Consider the following 20,161-nt stretch of genomic DNA (forward strand, 5'->3'; position numbering starts at 1 on the left):
AAACTCATTAAAATGCTTATCTTCTGTTCCTTGTCACTTCTTATTTTAGATAAATTCATGCTCCAGCTGCTTATGACCTCTGATCTGGCATAAAGACAGTGAGAAAGGAGACTTTGCATTCTCTCCAAATCACTTTGAATTTTTATCAAAAACAAGTAAAAAAACAAAACTTTAATGAATTGTTTATTAGATTTTTTTCCTTCAATACAGCACTGTTGACTTGGTGTCCAATGTTTTTCCAACCACTGCGTGAAGACACAATTGTGTAAGCATCGTCAAAGAGGCATTGTCAGAGGTGAGGAGTCCCAGAGAGAAAATATTCTACAATACAGCGCATGTCTTGGATGAATGAATGCACTGTTGTGGAAGATGAGCATAAAAAAGAAAGTGCAAACTGAAGCATGAGTAGGAAGCATAACTATTTTTTTTTTTTATAGTTGAAACATGAAAATTGTACTTTTTTGGGGGGTCGATGTTTACTGTTGCTGCATAGCACTGCGTGGTGCCACTGAGGACAAAGTGGGTGTTAGTCAGAAAGCAGATTCATCAAAGGAGATGGCCTTCAAATCTGGTACCGTAAAACAACAAAGGCTTTATGAGTAATAAATGTTAGTTTTTCTTAACAGCAAACAAGTCAGATAATCACTAGATTGTTGTTGCCTCTTCTCAGATTCACGACTAGCGTTCACCTGCATGTTTTTTATTTGTTTTAATGTGTTTAAACCTAAACCACAAAAAACCAGAACTGAATGAATTTTTGGTTGCTCAAACTGAAATGTTCTTGTTTGGTTTCAATGTTACTGTCTAATCTGAAAATATTTAACAAGGTATTAAAACTACTGGAACGACCTGTTTCAGCCTTGTGACAGAATTATTTCACACAACTGTCATCAGGAGGTGAAGAAGCAAATGTATTATGATTTTACCTTTTGTGTCACACTTTATTATTAAATTAATTAGGTCCACTTATTACTTTCATTTGACTGCATTCCAAAAGATGACTCATTTTATTTGTTTATCTTTTTTCTGCAGCAGTTTGGTCACACCAGATATAATCAGATATCTAAACCATGAGTGTTTTTATCTTATCTATAGAAGCTGCTACTAACATGTCACTTCTTTTTCCTCTCTAAGATAAAAAGCAACAATCAGAAGTCACGTAAAAACCTTAACGAGACATGGAAGTAAAAATAAATGTGTAGTTCTTAGTGCTGTTGTTTAGGTGGTGGTGGTGGGCGCAATGGGGGGGGGGGGGGGGGACATTCCAGGATCATTTCAGTTGTGACTGGAACGATATGAAATGAAAAAGAAAAACTAAGCTTTAATTAAAGCCCCAAAGTCCTGTTTAGAAAAAATATACACAGTAATTCTGAAAAAAAAAAATGTTTTAACAAAATTTTCTATAAAATTGCAGTTTTTGTCTATAACTGTATTTTCTTTAGAATAATATTTAAATCTATCACTTTATTTGAACCAAAAGGACCTATGATCAATATAATAATTCTCCATAGGTCCATAGTGTCGCATTCCTTTGCTGTTTTTTGATTGTCTCGTGAAAAATGGACTTTACTCTTCTACTGCTTTAAACAAATGACTTTAAAATCAGGGCGTGCTTTTGCAAAGACCAGTCCTTACACTCATCAACTGAAAGAGAGCCAGAACATTAAATATCATTATTTAGTAGTTTTAGGAACGTTCAAACAAACAGAAATCACTGCCTTTCCTGTGAGATTGTGAAGATGGAATAAGCCTGGAGTCTGTTTTAAATTTCAGTTCATTTCTTCTGTGCCGAAGTTGGAGTCACATGTCTGTTCGACCTCTCTGAAGTGGCTCCTTGTAACTTTGACCAAATATATTTGAGCCAAATTGCTGTAAAAATGGTCTTGCAATCAGTTTTAGCTTCAAGAAAGTTTATGACATTAAAATATGACTTAGTACCAACCATACAAACAGCAATTTAAATAACACATTTTAAAAAATTAAATTAAAAATGACCTATATTAGGAATCTGGTACTTAAACCCATATTTCTATGTTGCTTTACATAAGCTTTATTTGTCTCTAAATGGGGAATTTAATTTAATCACTGTCTACAAACATGGGCCAAATTAAAATGGTTTGGAACAGGGAAAAAAAATGTCTGATAGATTTTCACTGATGTTTGTCTGATATGTAAGAACATAAATCAACACATAGGAGCATGAAGTCTTCATTTTAATGGTCAAGTCAATTTTGTGGCTCAACACAAATCATATTCAGTTGGAGGCTGAGGTGATAGGATATCTTGTAATTGTAAAAGCTGTAGACGCCCAAATCTCCAGACTCTTAGTTCGTTCTGCACAGGAGGGACAGTGTCCGACACTGAGAGGAGACAGGGACGCGCTCTGCACACGCTGCCAGTCTATCACAGGGCTCCAATTTCATTTAGCTAAATCTGATTAACGCTAATAAATGGATTCTCTTAATCTTGTCAAATTAGGTGGGCCGTGGAATGCAACCCCAATTATGATGTCCCATGATCTTCATGTCATAAAAAAAAAAATCTGTAACTTTTTATTTATGTATTGCCTCATGCATCCTTCATCAGGTTGCATTTAACACATGACCAAATATGTGATTTGTTCTGAGCTTGGCTCTGCAGCCCTGTGAGTAAGCAGACCACAGGCTGAAACCTTGTCATAACAAAGTGGACCTAAAGTAACCATTGAGAGCAGAGGGTATCCATGGTGAGATTACAACTACAAAGAAACCCCAGGCAGCTAATGACAGCATGCAGTACTTAAGATACACTATCTCGCAACACGCCGGTCACGCCGCCTGATATTTGCCATCGTCATAGCAACTCATCATTGTTGATCCTGTGGAACTCCCCCCTTCGCAGAGTTGCACACACACACACACACACACACACACACACACACACACACACACACACGTTGCATACACATGGACATATGCTCATGACTCAGAAAGGCAGGCTGTTCCTTTTGTACAAAGAATGTGACTGAAAAAAAATGGGAATGAGGCAGATTGCGATGCGGTTTCCACTTCGAGTTGTGAGTCACGAACGCGAGGAAGGAACCAAAAGAGGAAAAAAAAAGATTATTCTGGGATGGCTGCTATAGCAACATAATAAGCAAGAGGGCAGGACTGTTTCCATAGCAATGCCCTTCGTGTGTGTGTATAGATAAATATCACATACCTAACACAGTAAGCAACTTTGCTCCATTTTGTTACACAAAGTTAGAAACTGTATTTGGAAGAGAGGAATTCCACTCTGTCCTGTTTGCACAACTCAGTCTAAAGGCTGGAATGTCTTTTACAGGTTAGATCTTGTCATTGCTACAACATTGTGCAGTCAGAGTCATAAACTCTTGGTTAATGTGTTGGAACACATATCTGTGAGGTTTCATGAAAACACTATCAATTACACACCAGGTCCTAACATATGCTCTTGTGCGGCATATGCTTGATTTACGTTACCCTAACCGTTCAGTGCAGTGTTTAATAGACAGAACTAACATTCAAAATCACCATCTTTCATAAACAAATACACAAAATAGACACATTAACGCAAAATAAGGACGTCTGTGTCTGGCTGTGGGATCATTTACACCCTAATCAACAAAGGCTCTGACCTATTGATCAAAAAGCCTCGATAAGACTTTTCTCCTTCTTGTGACACCCCATGTGCTGCATGTTGACACAGACTAGATGTGTTTCTGAATTGCACTTTCCTCCCATAGCTTTAAATGTCCCAACACTGCAGCTCATTTTATGGGTGGGATGTAAAAACCACCAGCAAGTCAATACATGCAGTCAGACCCAGGTAGCCTACCTGTTTGCTCAGACAGCTAACCCAAACGTTAACAACTCATTTCTTCACAGCGGATATCAATGATTCATCTATTTATCCTTTTGCAAAGAGGTGCAGTTAGTCAGGTGTACCTGTACTTATTGTGTTATTTGCCAAAAGATTGCGTAGTGTTAGTCATTAAAGACGTGGGACACACCCAAACCACAGTCGTGAAGAAATGCTGGCTTGTATTCACTACAGGCTAAAGCTAGCCTATTTCACTATAGTAGTGCATCTAAATGAATAATAAATAGTAACTTTTCCCGTCTTTTTGAAGACAGTATTGAAAGTTTCTAGTAAGTTATAGTAGAGCATTGTTACAGTTTGCTCTACTTTGACGACACGCCCCACCTCCAGATTGGTAACATGAGCCAAACACAACTGTGGGGTTTCATGCCTCAAAGTGCAGGGGCTGTTTTTCCCTCTGTTACTCTTCTCTTCCCTCGTGTCACGTACTTTCCCCTCCACTCTCATGAAGTCTGACTTCCAGGGGAATAAAAACTCACCAGTAAATAACTATTTAATAATCAATTCTTATAAAGACGGCCGGTGGATATTAAATCCAGGCGCCTCGTGATTTTTAACTTGAGAGGCACTATAGAAATGATATTTTCTTTTCTTCTTCTTCAGGCGTGGTTCTACTTGTTGATGGCACATCGTCTTCCCCCTCCTTGCCTGCTTCTGCTGTTTTCCCCTCAGTAGGCTCACCTTTGACCTCTTTCATTCCATTCCGGTGCTGAGTTACTTTGGTATGTTTCAGAGCCAGAAAGAACATGTTAATGCTCACACCCTTTAAATGCCCTGATGGGAAGAAACGCTCAAGGTCATTTGTCTTTGCTAGCACCATCACATGCTGAGTTTACCTCGGTGTAGCATTCCTGCCCATGGCCGTGTCTCAACCACAACAGGAGATGAAGCAGCCCTGACCATGTTGACTTTAAAAAAAAACACTTTGCAGTTTTTTTCTGAGTCTAAGAAGGACTCAAAGCTAACTAAATCCTCTTAAATGTCTGAGGGTGGGACCGTACTCGTGTGGTTTTTGCATCCATGTTTTTGAGTCTGCGTAGAGACGATCCTCAAACCCACTGACAACATTGGGACTCTTATATTTTCCATGATGACTCACTTCCACAAAGCTGTGTGGGAGTCCAGTGGGAGTCCTAACATTCCTTTGGGAAAACACTTTCTTCCTTTTAATTGTTATTTTGCAGGCCACAATGAGAAATCAGACATTTTTCTGATGGATTTCTGAGCAAAACACAGCATGTTGAGGTTTTTAGCTACAAGAAAGGAAAATAGACATAAAACGTATTAAACCATAGACTTTATTATATTATACTAAATTATTGACGCAGGATTGTACATAAATGGAGTTGCAGGCCTTGACATTTTAGCCAAGCTATGAGGGGACGGCTCTAATCCAAAGAAATAAATGTAAGAAATTATAGCCAGCTGCAAAAGAAACACACACACACAAATGGAAACGTTGAAAGCCTTTATGATGACATTATTGTAAAGCCATAATTAACTAATCCACATTTCTATCGTGTAAATATATATTAAAATTTTTAGGATGAAAAAATGAATTTTCTGCATCCCCCCACGCCCTCCTTCTGTTTTTACATTGTTGTTCCATCAGCTTCCTCACCCTTTTCCAGATGTGTCTTGCACGACCAGATGCTCGGCATATGCACACCATGCCTAAAGCTCCTACTGAGGAGCTAACAGCCACACAGGGTGCTTGTGTGGTGAAACAATACAGCCTCTCTCTGTGTTCAGGGCTCCTCACTGCTGCAACTACATTTAAGACCCCCCACACCACCACCGTCCTCCTGGAAGGACACAGAAAAATGTCCAGACAGCAGTGGTGGAAGGAGTAAGTAGTGGGTGTGTGGCCAAAACAAAATAGGACCCAGAGAAGGACAGTTGGCAGAACTGGAAGACTGAACAAAAACACTGCTGTTGGCAAAAGATTGCTTTATTGTTCTTGTCTTTTGCTTTAATCTTTTTAACTGTGAAGTTCCTATAATTCAAACAAGAACCAGGAGGAAACCTATATGGATGTGGTTCTGCATCCAGCTTCAGAATGCTGCTAGGAAATAAGATAAACATTTCATGAGTTTTTCTCCGATAAACTTCATATTTGATAGCATGAAGAACGAGTTTTGTTACGCAGATCTTCGAGCCGTTGAAAGGTTATCCTGCAGCATTGTTGGAACTGCTGCAGGACTGTGGGTGAAGGCGAAGTTGTTTGCTCAAGTTACAGCCCTCTTCCACACTGATCCACAGGATGGGTGAGTCATGTGTTCAAGGACTTGGGCGCTTGTGGGAACATTTCCATTTTCTGATTTCCATGAGGCCACAGAACAAACTAAAATGGCTTCCCTGATTCAACTCTCTAAGTAGGAGATGCTTGCGCCCAAATTATCTTGAATCATGCTTAGTAAGGTGGAAAAAATGACCAATCTGACTCACTCTGAGACGCAAGTCCTCCCTCAAGCATTTATCGTGTGCATGTGGAGCTCTGATTCAGACAGAAAAGCCACCCAATGGGTCATACATTTTAGACTTTAGCAGCTAGAGGTGAATCTACAGACGTATGTGTTTAGTAAGTTCCTCAACTTTAGAAGTGACACTCAAAAGATTTGCTTTGTAAACTTGAATTTGTTGTGCGCGCTGGTCCAGGTGTTCCGTTTTACCTGCAGTTATGCACAACAAAGGAGCATTTCACCAAAAGAACAAGAAAAGCCCGGAAGCAGGTGTGGGAACGGTTCATAACAAATAAATTTTTCCATTTGGTTTGTTGGGCGTGTCGGATAAAACAAACCTCTGTTTGCCCAGCATCGCATCCCATGTTTATATGCATCAGAAGTCTGCACAAAAGCTTTAACGTGGACATTTGCTCAGTCAAGGATAAACAAAATCATGGAAATGATGTACTAATCGGATAAGTTTTTTCTTCTTCCTCCAAAATAGACGAGAATTTGCAGAAGTAGGTTCTGAAACAATTCATTTTAGCTTTTGGGTAGGGTGTGGTCAGATCATGAGTTTTTAAATCTGCCCTTCAAAGACAGAAAATAAAAATAAAAGATCAGAACTGCAGATGTAACTATAAAAGTCAAAACTCAAAGACCACAGCATCACTCAGAGTTTGTCTACTAATTACTGCTGGGGGTTTTAATATTCAAAAAGGAGAAAATGAATTTCCCCACCCAGATCTGTAGGTTTTAGTCTACATGAGAACTTTAGTAAAGTTTTCTGTTTCATATCAAGGAACAGTGAGTCATTTTCACCATTCCAGGCATTTCCTTCAAATTAAAACAAGAACCTATACTTTCAAGCAAACCACATTCTGACCTGCATAAAGAAAAACAATTTCTTTTGGATGTGCGTCACTCAGCCTGCTCTAGATCTAAGTCCTGGGCTGCCCCCTAGGGGTGTTAGTGTAGTACAACAAAACCTGATGTGTGTGTGGGCTGTTCTAAGACTGGACACTACATCATGCACTCACCTAAGGATTATTATGAACACCATACTAATACGGTGTTTAACCCCCTTCCGCCTTCAGAACTGCCTTAATTATGTGAGGCATTGATTCAACAAGGTGCTGAAAGCATTCTTTAGAAATGTTGGCCCATATTGATTGGACAGCATCTTGCAGTTGATGGAGATTTGTGGGATGCACATCCAGGGCACGAAGTTCCCGCTCCACTACATCCCAAAGATGCTCTATTTGGTTGAGATCTGGTGACTGTGGGGGCCGTTGTAGTACAGTGAACTCATTGACATGTTCAACAAACCAATTTGAAATGATTGGAGCTTTATGACATGGAGCATTATCCTGCTGGAAGTAGCCATCAGAGGATGGGTACATGGTGGTCATGAAGGGATGGACATGGTCAGAAACAATGCTCAGGTAGCCTGTGGCATTTAAACCATGCCCACTTGGCACTAAGGGGCCTAAAGTGTGCCAAGAAAACATCCCCCACACCATTACACCACCACCAGCAGCCTGCACAGTGGTAAGAAGGCATGATGGATCCATGTTCTCATTCCGTTTATGCCAAATTTTAACTCTACCATTTGAATGTCTCAACAGAAATCGAGACTCGTCAGACCAGGCAACATTTTTCCAGTCTTCAACTGTCCAACTTTGGTGAGTTTGTTTCAATTGTAGCCTTTTTCCTATTTGTAGTGCTAGATGAGTGGTACCCGGTGGGGTCTTCTGCTGTTGTAGCCCATCCGTCTCAAGGTTGTGCGTGTTGTGGCTTCACAAATGCTTTGCTGCATTCCTCGGTTGTAACGAGTGGTTGTTTCAAAGTTGCTCTTCTATCAGCTTGAATGAGTTGGCCCATTCTCCTCTCACCTCTAGCATCAACAAGGCATTTTCGCACACAGGACTGCCGCATACTGGATGTTTTTCCCCTTTCACACCATTCTTTGTAAACCCTAGAGATGGTTGTGGGTGAAAATCCCAGTAACTGAGCAGATTATGAAATACTCAAGACGGGCCCGTCTGGCGCCATCAACCATGCCACGATCAAGATTGCTTAAATCACCTCTCTCTCCCATTCTGACATTCAGTTTGGAGTTCAGGAGATTGTCTTGACCAGGACCACACCCCTAAATGCATTGAAGCAACTGCCATGTGATTGATTAGATAATTGCATTAAGGAGAAGTTGAACAGGTGTTTCTAATAATCATTTAGGTGAGTGTATGTTAATAGAGTAGAAACTAGCAAAGTTTATCAGAGGGTTTCTGGTTTGTACTGTAGAATTTGAAGATTGCAGCACTGAGAAACCTACATTCCAAATAATAAAAACCATTTCTGCTCAACAGTTGATGTGAATTAAAACAAAGTAGCTGCTGCTGTAGAACTAGTGTCAAGCTGCAGTTTCCACATATTCATTAGTCTCACCAAAAAGATTTTCCTAAACAAAAATTTAGATGGCATGTTTATATAAGGAGCTTCTTCTGAGACACTAAATCCATGACCAGGCCATACACTGGACTGGTAGCATTTTGGAAGGAACTTTACATTAATAGGATCTCAGAGCAGTGTTTTTGCATTTTTAGCAGTTCAAAATTAAAGAGTGGAATCTCTTAAAATATTTAGCTAAACCAATATATAATCCAGTCTCCTGATCACAGATGAGTAGAGCATACATCTAGGTGCAAGACCCCAACTCCCTCTTCAGGCAATACTGGTGCCTGGCTCTAAGGAAGGTATACCTGCACCAGAAACATTCTCTACAAACCGTTTTTCCTAATCCTCCCTAGGGGGATCCATTAATGACGAACCAAAACAATACATAGTTGTACCGACTAGGGATGTCCCAATACAACTTTCCCTACCAATAATATACCGATATTGCAGCCTTCAGTATTGACCGATACTGACATCAGATACGATATCAGCACAAATCATACATACTTTTACCCATTTCTTAGTGTGGAATGTATGAAAGGCTTTATCAAGTGATATTACTCAGACAAGAGCCAATAACAGTATGAAAAAATAAATGACACCTTTTTTTTACCATTAGTTGCAAAAATGTGAACCCTAACGGACTTATATCAGACATTTTTGATTCAATCAGATATAATCCAAGTGTTTTTGGGTCGTTCGAATTAGTACCGACAATATTGTACCAACAGAAAAGACTTGCATGGTGTTGAGGAAAACGCTTTATTTCACAGGTCAAAACAGAAAACCAGTTGGGTCATTGAGACATTTTTCACTTGTCTTCAAACACTGTCATTTAGAGTCATTTTTGCAGCAAAGTAAGCACATGTGGCTGAAAGTCTGTAGTTACGTGTAGAAGAGGAGGAGCACGAGTGCTTTAGTTCCAATGCCTTGGTGTCCGTTTACTTGAAGATCTTGCCCTGGTTGAAGGATTTACCCACATGCTTAAACTCTCCTTCCCAGGCAAAGTACTCCTTTACCATGGTCTTGCACTCCTCACTGTTTGGATCCAGCTTCCGCCACTCATATGACTCGTAGTCAATCTGCCAGTCATCAGATAGCTGGAAAGAGAATAGGAGAAACCGTTTACATCAGAGTGAATAACCCTAAGTGAGATGAGATGTTTACCACCATTATCAGATTTCACGTGGTCTTGTGGGGTGTAGAAGGTCCATGATACGATTCACAACCAAATGTGACATGAGGTGCGTTTCCATCATCAGAACATTAGGGTAAATTTATAGGAACTTCCTGACATGCGCGCATCTCCACTTGACTGGGCCGGCTGAACAGCCATTTTCTAGAGTACCTGATCAGGGATAGGTACTCTGAATGGCCCAGAGGAGTAGCTGGACGAACTTTTGGTTAATTCAGTGATTGGTTGCAACTCAGTAGGAAATGTCATCAGCAACCAACAGTAGTAAAATTAGAAGTTACTAGTGAGCAAAATGAAAGCGAAAGACGATGAGCACCGATTGTGCTTAAAATTTAACTCCCAACACCAGAAAACAGCAAGTGGTGCTCGCTGCAGAACCACAAAGGCGGAGCTGCACCAGAAGGCGGAGCTGCACCAGAGTCAGCCCCGCCCATTCCAGAATCAGCCCCGCCCATTCTATCAGAGTCAGTCCAATTCCTTCCAGTTGTCAGGCTTTATAGCATTCTGGAACCAAAGAGGGTGTTATGGCTAAAAAATGCAAGATTGAGGACGGAGTTGAGAAGTGAATTGAACAGTTTTTGTAAAGGTTCCATATAATTAAAAATCTAACTTTTGGAACTTTTAATCATGTTATATTGTCATTTCCTCATAAGAAACACGCCAAAGCCATTTTTGGCCTCATTCATGCATTTTCTTCCCATCTCAGCTTCAATTTGGTCTCCTCCCCCGAAGCGGGTCTGGTTTTGGTTCTCAAATCTGGATATTCTGTGAATTTTCTGACAAATTATTTCTGAAATGACTTCTACTGAGACACCGCCAATAAACCATACATCCCATCTCCAAAGACACACTAAATAGCATAATAAAATGTAACGCCACCTAGTGTTTATCAGATATGGTGGTGTAGTGGTGATGGTGTCAGGTTGACATGCAGTTTTGCGCGGGTTCGCCTCCCAGCAGTGGAAATATCCTATAATCTCTTTTCCTCATTTCTAGCTACACTTGCCAGTACTATGTTTACAACAATTTATTGGTATGCCGTTTAACATATAATGACTAATGTGTTTTTTTTTATTTATTCATTCGTTTATTTAGCCAGTGTGAGTCCATCTGTGAGCAGAGTTTCAACTAAAATGCTGTTTAGGAACGACCAAATTCAAAGAACTTGTAGAGACATAAATATTTTGCTGAAAATGAACATTACAACTAAAATATGAACAAATTCAATGTTTCAGCTGGCTAAATAGATTGTTGCCGACCCCACCGAGAATCGAACCAGCATCAGCTGAGGGGAAAGCAAAACTTAACTCAAACGATCTTGCCACTGGACTAACAGAACCCACATGGTGATGGTACATGCTGTTGTACAGGAGTTTTATTAGAGCGGCTGTGGGCAGATATTCGCTAAGAGAAACTTTTTTATTTCGGGATATATTCAGACTTTGTCATGTAGCAAGTTATATTTATCTTGTTTAATTGGAGCATAGAACATAGCATTAACGACTGTAAACTAGTAACAGCCGTAATTCATGTGGGTCAGGTCAGTTTGCGATAAAGTTGAAAACAAAAACGGAAGTCAGTGGGCTAGGCTGAGTTTGCGTGAATGGGCGGGGCTGACTCTGGTGCAGCTCCACCTTATGGTGCAGCTCCGCCTTTGTAGTTCTGCAGCGAGCACCCTCTCGAAAACAGGGCAATTCCTCCACTGTGACTTATTTCACAGGGCTTTGTCGCACAGAGCACTGTAAAAAACTGAGCTTCTTCTGGTCATTGAATGCCACACTTTACATCACACAGCTGCTTTTACCCTCTGAATGTATGATTTACTTTGAGAGAATACATGGTTTTAATGTTCTTTTGGTGCTGATCAGTGACATCACTCACTGCTAGGGTTGGGCATCAAGCATCGATTGGAACCGGTTCCAACATTTAATTTTTCCCGGAATCGCCCAGAGAGGACCGGGACATTGCATCTCCCGGTCAATTTCTCCCTCCCAGAAATGACCCTGAAGTTCCAACAATAAAACGCACCTCATGAAAAATAGACAATGTATTGAAGACTCTTACAGACAGTCATTGTAATAGATATGGGATTGATAGAAACGCTGTATTTAATCAGAACATCACATGACCTGCTGCCGTGGTTCACTTTTATTCAGTTGAACTAAAAACACAGCAGACAGACTAACGCACAAGATGAAAACACTTTGATTTTAAACTTTTCAACTGTTAATCTGCCCACAGGTGTAATGGGTAACATTCATACCCTGATATAAGAACACTGTGATGCTGCAAAACTTAGCTTTGTGGCCACAGCATGAACCAGCCTTTACTCACTCAGACAGAGTAGACTGGGATGAATATGGCCTTTACTTTCTCTTCCCCTGTCCGATTAAGACTTAGTGCCATGTGTGGACACTGTCTTGCCCAAAGACAGGGGAGGTCTGATCAGTACACTCTAACACATTTGAATAAGACCTAGTATACTTAGCTACTTAGTTGTTTAAAGAGTTTTATAATAACACAAAACGAACTCCAAATGAACTTTGTGCGACTAGTTTGGTTTTGTTTTCTCTATCTATAGTTATTTTTTTTATTGAATGCAGAATCTTTCATTAAAGAATTTAATGTATGCAGTGTGTGATAGTGCATAATTTGGAGTAGGGCTGGGCAATATGGACCAAAACTCATCTCGATTTCTTTTCGCTGAATTCCGATATACATCGATATTTTTCCTCCTGTAAAATATTTACAAGTTAACTAACTTAAAGCTGTCTTGAGAAATTGTATACATAAATCAGTAGATTAAATGCATACAAATTTATTGATTCTTGTCAAAGTTTAACCTTAGTGCCTATTGTCTACCAGTGTTAGCTTTAGAAACACTGGTACAGCCGTCTGCTAGCACGCACGCACGCCACCCACCCACCCCCACACCCACACCCACACACCCACACACACAGTTGAGAGCTAGAGGTGTATCAAATGTCCCACAGGCACTTTTTAATTATATATTTATAATTAATTTAAAATTATTTAAATTTCATCTACAGGTGGGCCATATTTTTTTTGTTGTCCAGAGGGAAAAAAAAAATCATGTTAAATTAAATTCATGATGTAATTGCATCTACTGAAGATCACATGGGTCATGCACCATGGAGTTATTATTGCTGCTCAACAGGTTGAGCGGGCTGTCCAGTAATCGGAAGGTTGCAGGTTCGATCCCGGCTCCGGACGGAGAATTCTGCTGTTGTGTCCTTGGGCAAGACCACCTTGCCTGCTGGTCCGGTGGCACCTGTGCTCGGCAGCTTCACTGTCCGTGCACCCCAGGGCAGCTGTGGCTACATCGTAGCTCATCACCCTCAGTGTGTGAATGTGTGTGAATGGATGAATGATACACTGTAGTGTAAAGCACTTTGGGGTCCTTATTCTGTGAGGCGATATACACGTACGGGTCATTTATCATTTAGTTATCAGGGCATACATGGCTGGAATCTAACAGTATTGGCTCATATCAGCGATTATACTGTAATGACTCAAGAGTCTCTGGTTGCTCTTTTATGAGTATTATTTTCGGGCTACTGTCGCCAAAACCCACGCCTTACAAACTTTAACTTTTTCAATAGAAGTATTTACTAGCATAGCAAACAGCGGAGAAAAAAACGGAACTTGAACAATTCTCCCCCGTCGAGTTCGCCTTCAAAATAAAACGTTAACCCTATAATTTACTATTCAAACCCTTACAATATGTTTGAGGTAGTTTGGCCACACTGACTATCCGTAGAAGTTTCCTGATTACACAGGGGAGGGAGGGGTTTGGCTCGTCTCTCTGGCTTCGCACAAGCAGGACAGAAAAACAGAATCCCGTTGGCGCTGAATGTGCCCAAATAATGAAAAACCAGGACGCCAAATGCAAAACTTAGAACAGCACATTTACCCAAAGGCTCTCAGATTGAGCAAACTTGTGAGAACACACACTGTATCGCTTAGAGACGGCGCAACATGTCGCTAGCATAGCGGCTAATACCTAGCATAGCAGTTTGACCAGTTTTATTGACATAAGTCATCTTGTATCTTGTTTAAATTTTTTTTATCGATGTTTTAAAAATATCGATATATCACCCAGCCCTAATTTGGAGTCCAATTGATGAAATTTAATCACAACATCGTAATCTCCACCCTGTCATTTACTTACAGTGAAGGCCAGATCCTGGCCTCTGAAGACCCAGATACCAGAGATGCTGCTGTCATTGTTGGTGCCAAACAAGATGACACTGGCGAAGGCGTTCTTCCTCAGTTTGTCCAGGCGTTGGAACATACCTGTGAAATTCACAGGTAAATCCAGTAAATCCAGTGTGAATACCAACATAAAGTCTGAGATTTACTGGGCAACGGTGAAAAGCTTATGTAAGCAGCAGTTAACAGTCAATCAGATCAACATTTGTTACCACAACTAGTGGGCAGTTAATAAGACTACACATTTAGGCATTTGGGCCTGATGTGACCACAGTATGAACCAGCCTAAACTCACTGAATCAGACATGGCTGGGATGAATTTGGGCCAACTTTTTCTTTCCCCGTCAGATTAAGACGTAGTGCCATCACAGGACACTGCCTTGCCCAAAGACAGGGGAGATGTCTACCCTACAGAATTATTTTTAGAATAAAACAATGTTCTACAGTGCAACTACCTTGGGATTGACAGGCAGAAACCATGGAGCACAATACAATACTTTGTTTTTAACACCATAGGTCTTGGGTTAGTGGAATAAAAAAGGACATTCATGATGTTAAACTTGAGGCTAAAAGAAGCAGTCAGTAAACCACAGTGGAATCAAGTAACCAGTGATTTCTAAAGCACTTTTATGTACAGCACTTAACACCATTCTTAACTTCAGCACAACTGCAAATCACAAGAATCAATCATGTCTTTATATCTTCACTCAGGCTGAAACAAATATTCAAATTCGATTGAATTGATTGCAAAACAAAATTGTAAAAAAATATAAATTGTATAACTCAGAAGTAATAATAAAAAGTGTTGAAAAAAAAGAAGAAAAAAAAATATATACATATATAATTTTTTTTTTCCTTTTAGAATCGACAATTATTACTTCTGGGTTATACAATCTCCTTCCAGTGTGACCTTTCGGTTATTAAACAAGCATGCTTGTTCTGCAACAGATCAAACAGAAGAGCAGGCAACAGGGTGAATGCAAAAGGAATGAAGACATCCAGAGAAAATGTCAAAAGTGTAGGACTATTCAAACTCAAGCTGATGGGACAAGATCGCTAGCTTAGCACAATTTTAGCAGTTCACAACAGCACAACTTCCACATCCCAGGAATCAGGATCACAGCACACAGCATCCAGGTGCTTTTAGGCATCAGCTGCAGATCTGAGACAAGGTGTGTGATTTAGTTTAAATGAAGATGAATGGTGCATCTCCAGCTACGCTAACGGGAGCTACCACTAAAAGCAAAGAAGTGCGTTATTTTTTCCCCTCTGTGCTTTAATGTAAGGCAGCATGAGACTAAAATGTGCTTGTCAGCTTTTTTTTAAGTACCCCATGCATGTTTTTAATTTCCAGTCATTTGTTTGGAACGCAGCAGTTTTAGAAAAGAACAAAAAAATAAAAATAAAACAAAAGACAAAATCAGACTTGTGATCAAATGGACATTTACTATTCTGTAGTTTATTTAGTCTTGTTGATAAAACAATCACCATTGTTTGCAGGTAAACTAAATTTCTTTTGTTTCAGGAATGGGCTTCAATTGCCAGAGTGGCTAAATCCATCCTCAGCTGAACATGCATCAGAGTCAACAGGCAGCAAATGAAAAAGAGCTGAATGCAATAAACTCTGTTATAGAAATAATCTGGTTATTGGCTAGTTTTTCCCACAACTAGTACTGCTCTGTTACGTTGGTACCAGATTTCCAAAGCAAAGGAAACAGAAAGGCTTATCTGATGAATTGATTGATTACTACTGTCTTATTACCGTGGCATAAGAATAGATTAAAATAATCATTATCTGCAGTCCTAATCTTCACATTACACCAACGCATACAATCAGCCCATCTGACTCACCTGTGATGAGGTTGCAGCTCTTGAAGGTAAGTGTGAGTTCTTCTGGGTATTTGTAAACACAATACCAGATGGAATACCCCTCACGGTCAAAGTTGTCCCAGAAGTGGGGAAGAGCTACTGTCAAGGTGTCCTCGTTGGAATATTTTCTTTTGAACTCGTCCATGACAAATGAGCTACAGAAAAATATGTATATATAACAGGTCACAAATGTGCTGTTGGAGAGGATTAATGTGTTTAGGTTTTAGTTTCCTTTCCATCATTAGCGTTTCTAAAGATCTCCTTTTCACCATCTTCTGAATTTATTTTCAGCTCCTCCATAAGTCGAGCTGCTCTTGAGATCAAGGAGAAATGTGGGCTCACTATGAACCAGCCTTTATTCTCACTAAAACAGAGATGACTGGGATGAATATGGCCCTCATTCTCTTCCCCTGTCAGATTAAGACTTTGTGTCATGAATGGACACCGCCTTGCCCAAAGACAGGGGACATTCATCACCTGAAATTAACTACTTTGTTTTAAAACTGTCAGTCTATGAATCAAAGACTCAATAACACATCAAATACCCAAAATGCACTAGATTCCATAGACATTTTCAGATTAATATATGCATCCAATTAAACTAAGCACATTTCTGTAATACACCACCCATATGTAAAACTAGAACTTCTGATGGCGCTGCTCACTACAAATCTTTACCTCTTTGGCAGATGTGCAAAGGGATCCTTTGCTTTGGGCTCTGCAGCCAAAACAGCATCACAGTCATCCATCTCCTCCTCAGGATCAGGCTTCTTCTCCTCCTTTTTCTTTTCTTTCTTCTCCTGGGGTTTGGCTGCCTCCTTCGCTGCCTTTTCCTTCTTGGCGGGGGCCTCTTTCTTTGGCTGCATCTCAGCAAACTTCTTAGCTAGTCAGAAGAACAGTTATCTACTCTTAAATCAGTTATTTACAACCATCTATGAACAAGGACGGTAGACTATTAGTGATTTATTTTGACTGGACAAATAAGAACATCTTAAGTCATACTACAGATCTGTAAGACCAAACTGATATCTGCGTTAAGTTTCAACTCGCAGTGCAGGTCCTTCTGACATCCTTTGATTACGAGTTTATTCTGAACTCACTGTTGAGGACTCACCATCAAACTGAGCCATCTTCTCACACAGCTTGACTTCTCCGAGAACTGCCTTGAACTGGGGCTGGTTTACACAGGTGACAAACCAGCGGGTCACGTTGGGATATGGCTGACGGAAGGAAGGTTCCAAGACCTACAGAGCAGAGAGGTTTCAGCTCTTCCCGAATTAAATATTAGAGATCAGGAGTGTGTGATTGGGTGCTTTGTGAACATCAAACCTGTTTGTAGAGCCAGACCATGGAGCAGGCCACAGTTATGTCTGCTAGGCTGACGCGCTCCCCTACAAGGAACGTGCGGGTGTTCAGATGTTGGTTCAGCAACCCGAGGACCTTCTTGATGTCCTCCTTGGCCTGCTCAGTTGCCTGTATGGACCAAAGAGACAGTTAACTTTAGGCAAAAACAAACCACTGGAGTCAAATATGATAAACTCCAGCCTGCAGCTTAAGCCGGGCGTACACTGCGACTTTTTCACTTTTTTGAGCAGATTTTCCACTCGTGCGAGAATCCACAAGATCGGGGCGAGTGTTGCGCTGGTCGTCGTGTAGTGTAAAGGGGGTTACGAGAGGCGATCAACACCACGTGACCAGCTACCGATCAGCAATCATGAGCTTGCATGGACTCCTGGAGTGTTTGATATTTTGCTCGTTCCACGTGAGGGTTGAAGCGGCGCAGCGAGCGGCTGTGACCCAAAAAGTACCAGAACCGCTCAAGGCGCATGAGCAATCATGCATCAACATCGCTCGCCCGCCATTTCCCTAATAACACATGTTAGTTTTTATTTCAACATGTTTTTTTTTTTTTTACATATAATGACAAGGATTGTCAAGAAAGCGTGTTTGTCGTGTTCATGTCAAATTAAACCGATCACAAAACACAGATTAAATTTATTTCGTTTTCCTCATCCAACCCCCATAAATCCCTGTGTGTCCTCCTGCAGCACTCCCGAAGGACAACAGGCAAAACAAGACAAAAAAGTCTGACGTGTAAAAACTGCTATTTTTAGCATATTTTTAGGTCCGACGTGTTGCTACCAGACGTACAGTGTGAGCACATGGCTCGTGAGATCTGCCCTGCGAGGAAGTCGTACAGTTCGAGCTGAAGCCGAGTGCTACGAGTGAAAAAGTCGCACATTGTCCGCCCAGCTTTACGCTAAATCACAGTTTAATTATAGAACTGCAGATCTGCATACCTGCTTGTTGAACTGCATGATTCCCAGAGTGGGGAAGACCCATGCGCTGGCTGGAGGGATGATCTCAGAGTCAGCAAAGCTCACCCACTGCAGAACCTGAGCAGCTGCCTGAGGCGTGGCACCACGCAGGGCCTCATTGCTCACTGGAATTACAGAGCAAAATATTTGCCAGTTACTCACATGTACACTCTTCTTTAAAGGTTCTACACCCTCTGAAAAAGGTATCAGCTTGTAGGAATAAAAGAAAAATGTTTGAAATTGGCCTTTCCATCTTATTTCAAGACACACTAAGAGGATCAGCAAAAAATCCAAACACCAAAGTCTCAAGGAACACTTCCTAATTAATTTTGTAGAACTTTTAAAAAGTGATCCCAAATGATTTGCACATTCACCCAAATGTCTAGAGTTCATGTGTGAAAAGGACTTATACAACGGTAACCTTTTAATTTAAAGTAAGACTTACGGTAGTGAGCAATGGCATTACTCTCAAACAGACAGAACCCGTCATCCCCCTGGTAGGCTGGCACCTGTAAACAAGGACAGAACTTAGGTTTAGAATAGTTTGAAGGCACAGAAGCTAAAACCTGGACAAACGTGTGAATTAAACAATGTCGCCAAGAAAAATCCATTTTAAAGAAACCATTTCGTACGTATACAAGGAGCAACAACTGAGAGTTGTTGGCCAGTTTTTATACAACGAGGGAAACAAGTTTTTACTCACCTTGCCTAAAGGGAAGTTGTTGAGGAAGGCTGGGGTGCGGTTTGTCTGCCCGAAGGTGAAGGCAGGAGGGCTGCTGGCTACTTTGAGGCGAGCACCACTGTATTGGGCTGCAATCTGGGCCTTGAAGGCCCGCCAGTTCTCTGGATATGTGTATAAAGTCTGAAAGGAGAGGACATATATTAACTACATGGATTCTTCGAAGGGGGATAGGTTTAGTTAAAAAATGCTGTTTCTAACTAACAACAGAAATGAACTTAACAGCATCCAAAATTTAAAAAGCTGCCTTGCACTGATGCATAGAGCAGATATGGATCAGCTGGGATCTTTACCATACGTGTCACTCTGGGACAACAATAGCAACTAGGATCTGGTTAGGAATGTTTCTGGTTAATTAATCAAGTCTTCCGCTGAGAGTGAGCATTTCGTAAGGAGGAGTTTGCACCATTTGTCTGGTTTAATTCACTGGTGATAAATGGTTTTACCCACACTTATGAAGAATGGGGTTTTGTTCTTGTGGCTTTCAGCTTGATTTACACGCAGACTAGCTACCGACTCGGGTAATAAACTGTTCTAGAGCATTCTGAAATAAAAACAGACCGAACTTGGGCCTACATTTGCGTTAGCATCGGTGGGAAAACTGAAACTGTAAAAGAATGACTCGGAAATCTCTTAAGAGTGAACGATAACGTGGCACAACCCTGTTAGCAATCTCAATGAATTAAGAATAGCAAAAGCTAACTCAGGCTCAACGGTCCATCATATTTTAGTAAATAGGCCCTAAAACAGCCTGCAGACAGCTGGATGCTGCAGTTCAGTTAGGAACTGACGCCGTCAGTGTGCAGATGGCTCTGATTTCAGTCGGATTGTAGCAGCAAATCTGAATAAAAGCTCCATGACTGGCAATTTCTCCATCTTACTCACCCCTGCCGCCATCTTCAGGAAGAGAGAAAGAAAGAACGAGGGCGCGCGCCACTGACGTATTTACGGTCGTTAAACGTGCGCGTCCCTGAAATATCCACGTTCACAGTTTGTTTAAAGCCGCCAGATTTTGCCACGTTTC

The 20,161-nt window shown here is 40.8% G+C and overlaps 1 protein-coding gene across 1 annotated transcript; it reads right to left on the reverse strand.

The window, feature by feature from the left end:
- Positions 1–9,526: 9,526 nt before the first annotated feature.
- On the reverse strand, positions 9,527–20,123 carry eef1g (eukaryotic translation elongation factor 1 gamma). The gene is made up of 10 exons (XM_015946520.3): positions 20,023–20,123; positions 19,102–19,260; positions 18,844–18,907; positions 18,381–18,523; positions 17,410–17,553; positions 17,195–17,324; positions 16,759–16,963; positions 16,063–16,235; positions 14,171–14,295; positions 9,527–9,883 (listed from the first exon to the last, which is right to left on the reverse strand). The coding sequence occupies exons 1-10, from the start codon at positions 20,032–20,034 to the stop codon at positions 9,725–9,727; spliced, it is 1,314 nt and encodes a 437-aa protein (XP_015802006.1). The 5' UTR covers positions 20,035–20,123; the 3' UTR covers positions 9,527–9,724.
- Between the last annotated feature and the right edge of the window lie 38 nt (positions 20,124–20,161).

Source organism: Nothobranchius furzeri, chromosome 1 (genome assembly GCF_043380555.1).
Source record: "Nothobranchius furzeri strain GRZ-AD chromosome 1, NfurGRZ-RIMD1, whole genome shotgun sequence".
NCBI lineage: Eukaryota > Metazoa > Chordata > Actinopteri > Cyprinodontiformes > Nothobranchiidae > Nothobranchius > Nothobranchius furzeri.

Bases quoted from the DNA above. Each gene is read 5' to 3' on its own strand.
- eef1g (XM_015946520.3), bottom strand. The intron at 16,964-17,194 runs GTGAGTCCTCAA...TCTTCTGACTAG, and splicing joins GAAGATGGCTCAGTTTGATG to CTAAGAAGTTTGCTGAGATG. The intron at 16,236-16,758 runs GTAAAGATTTGT...ATTTTTCTGTAG, and splicing joins TTTGCACATCTGCCAAAGAG to CTCATTTGTCATGGACGAGT.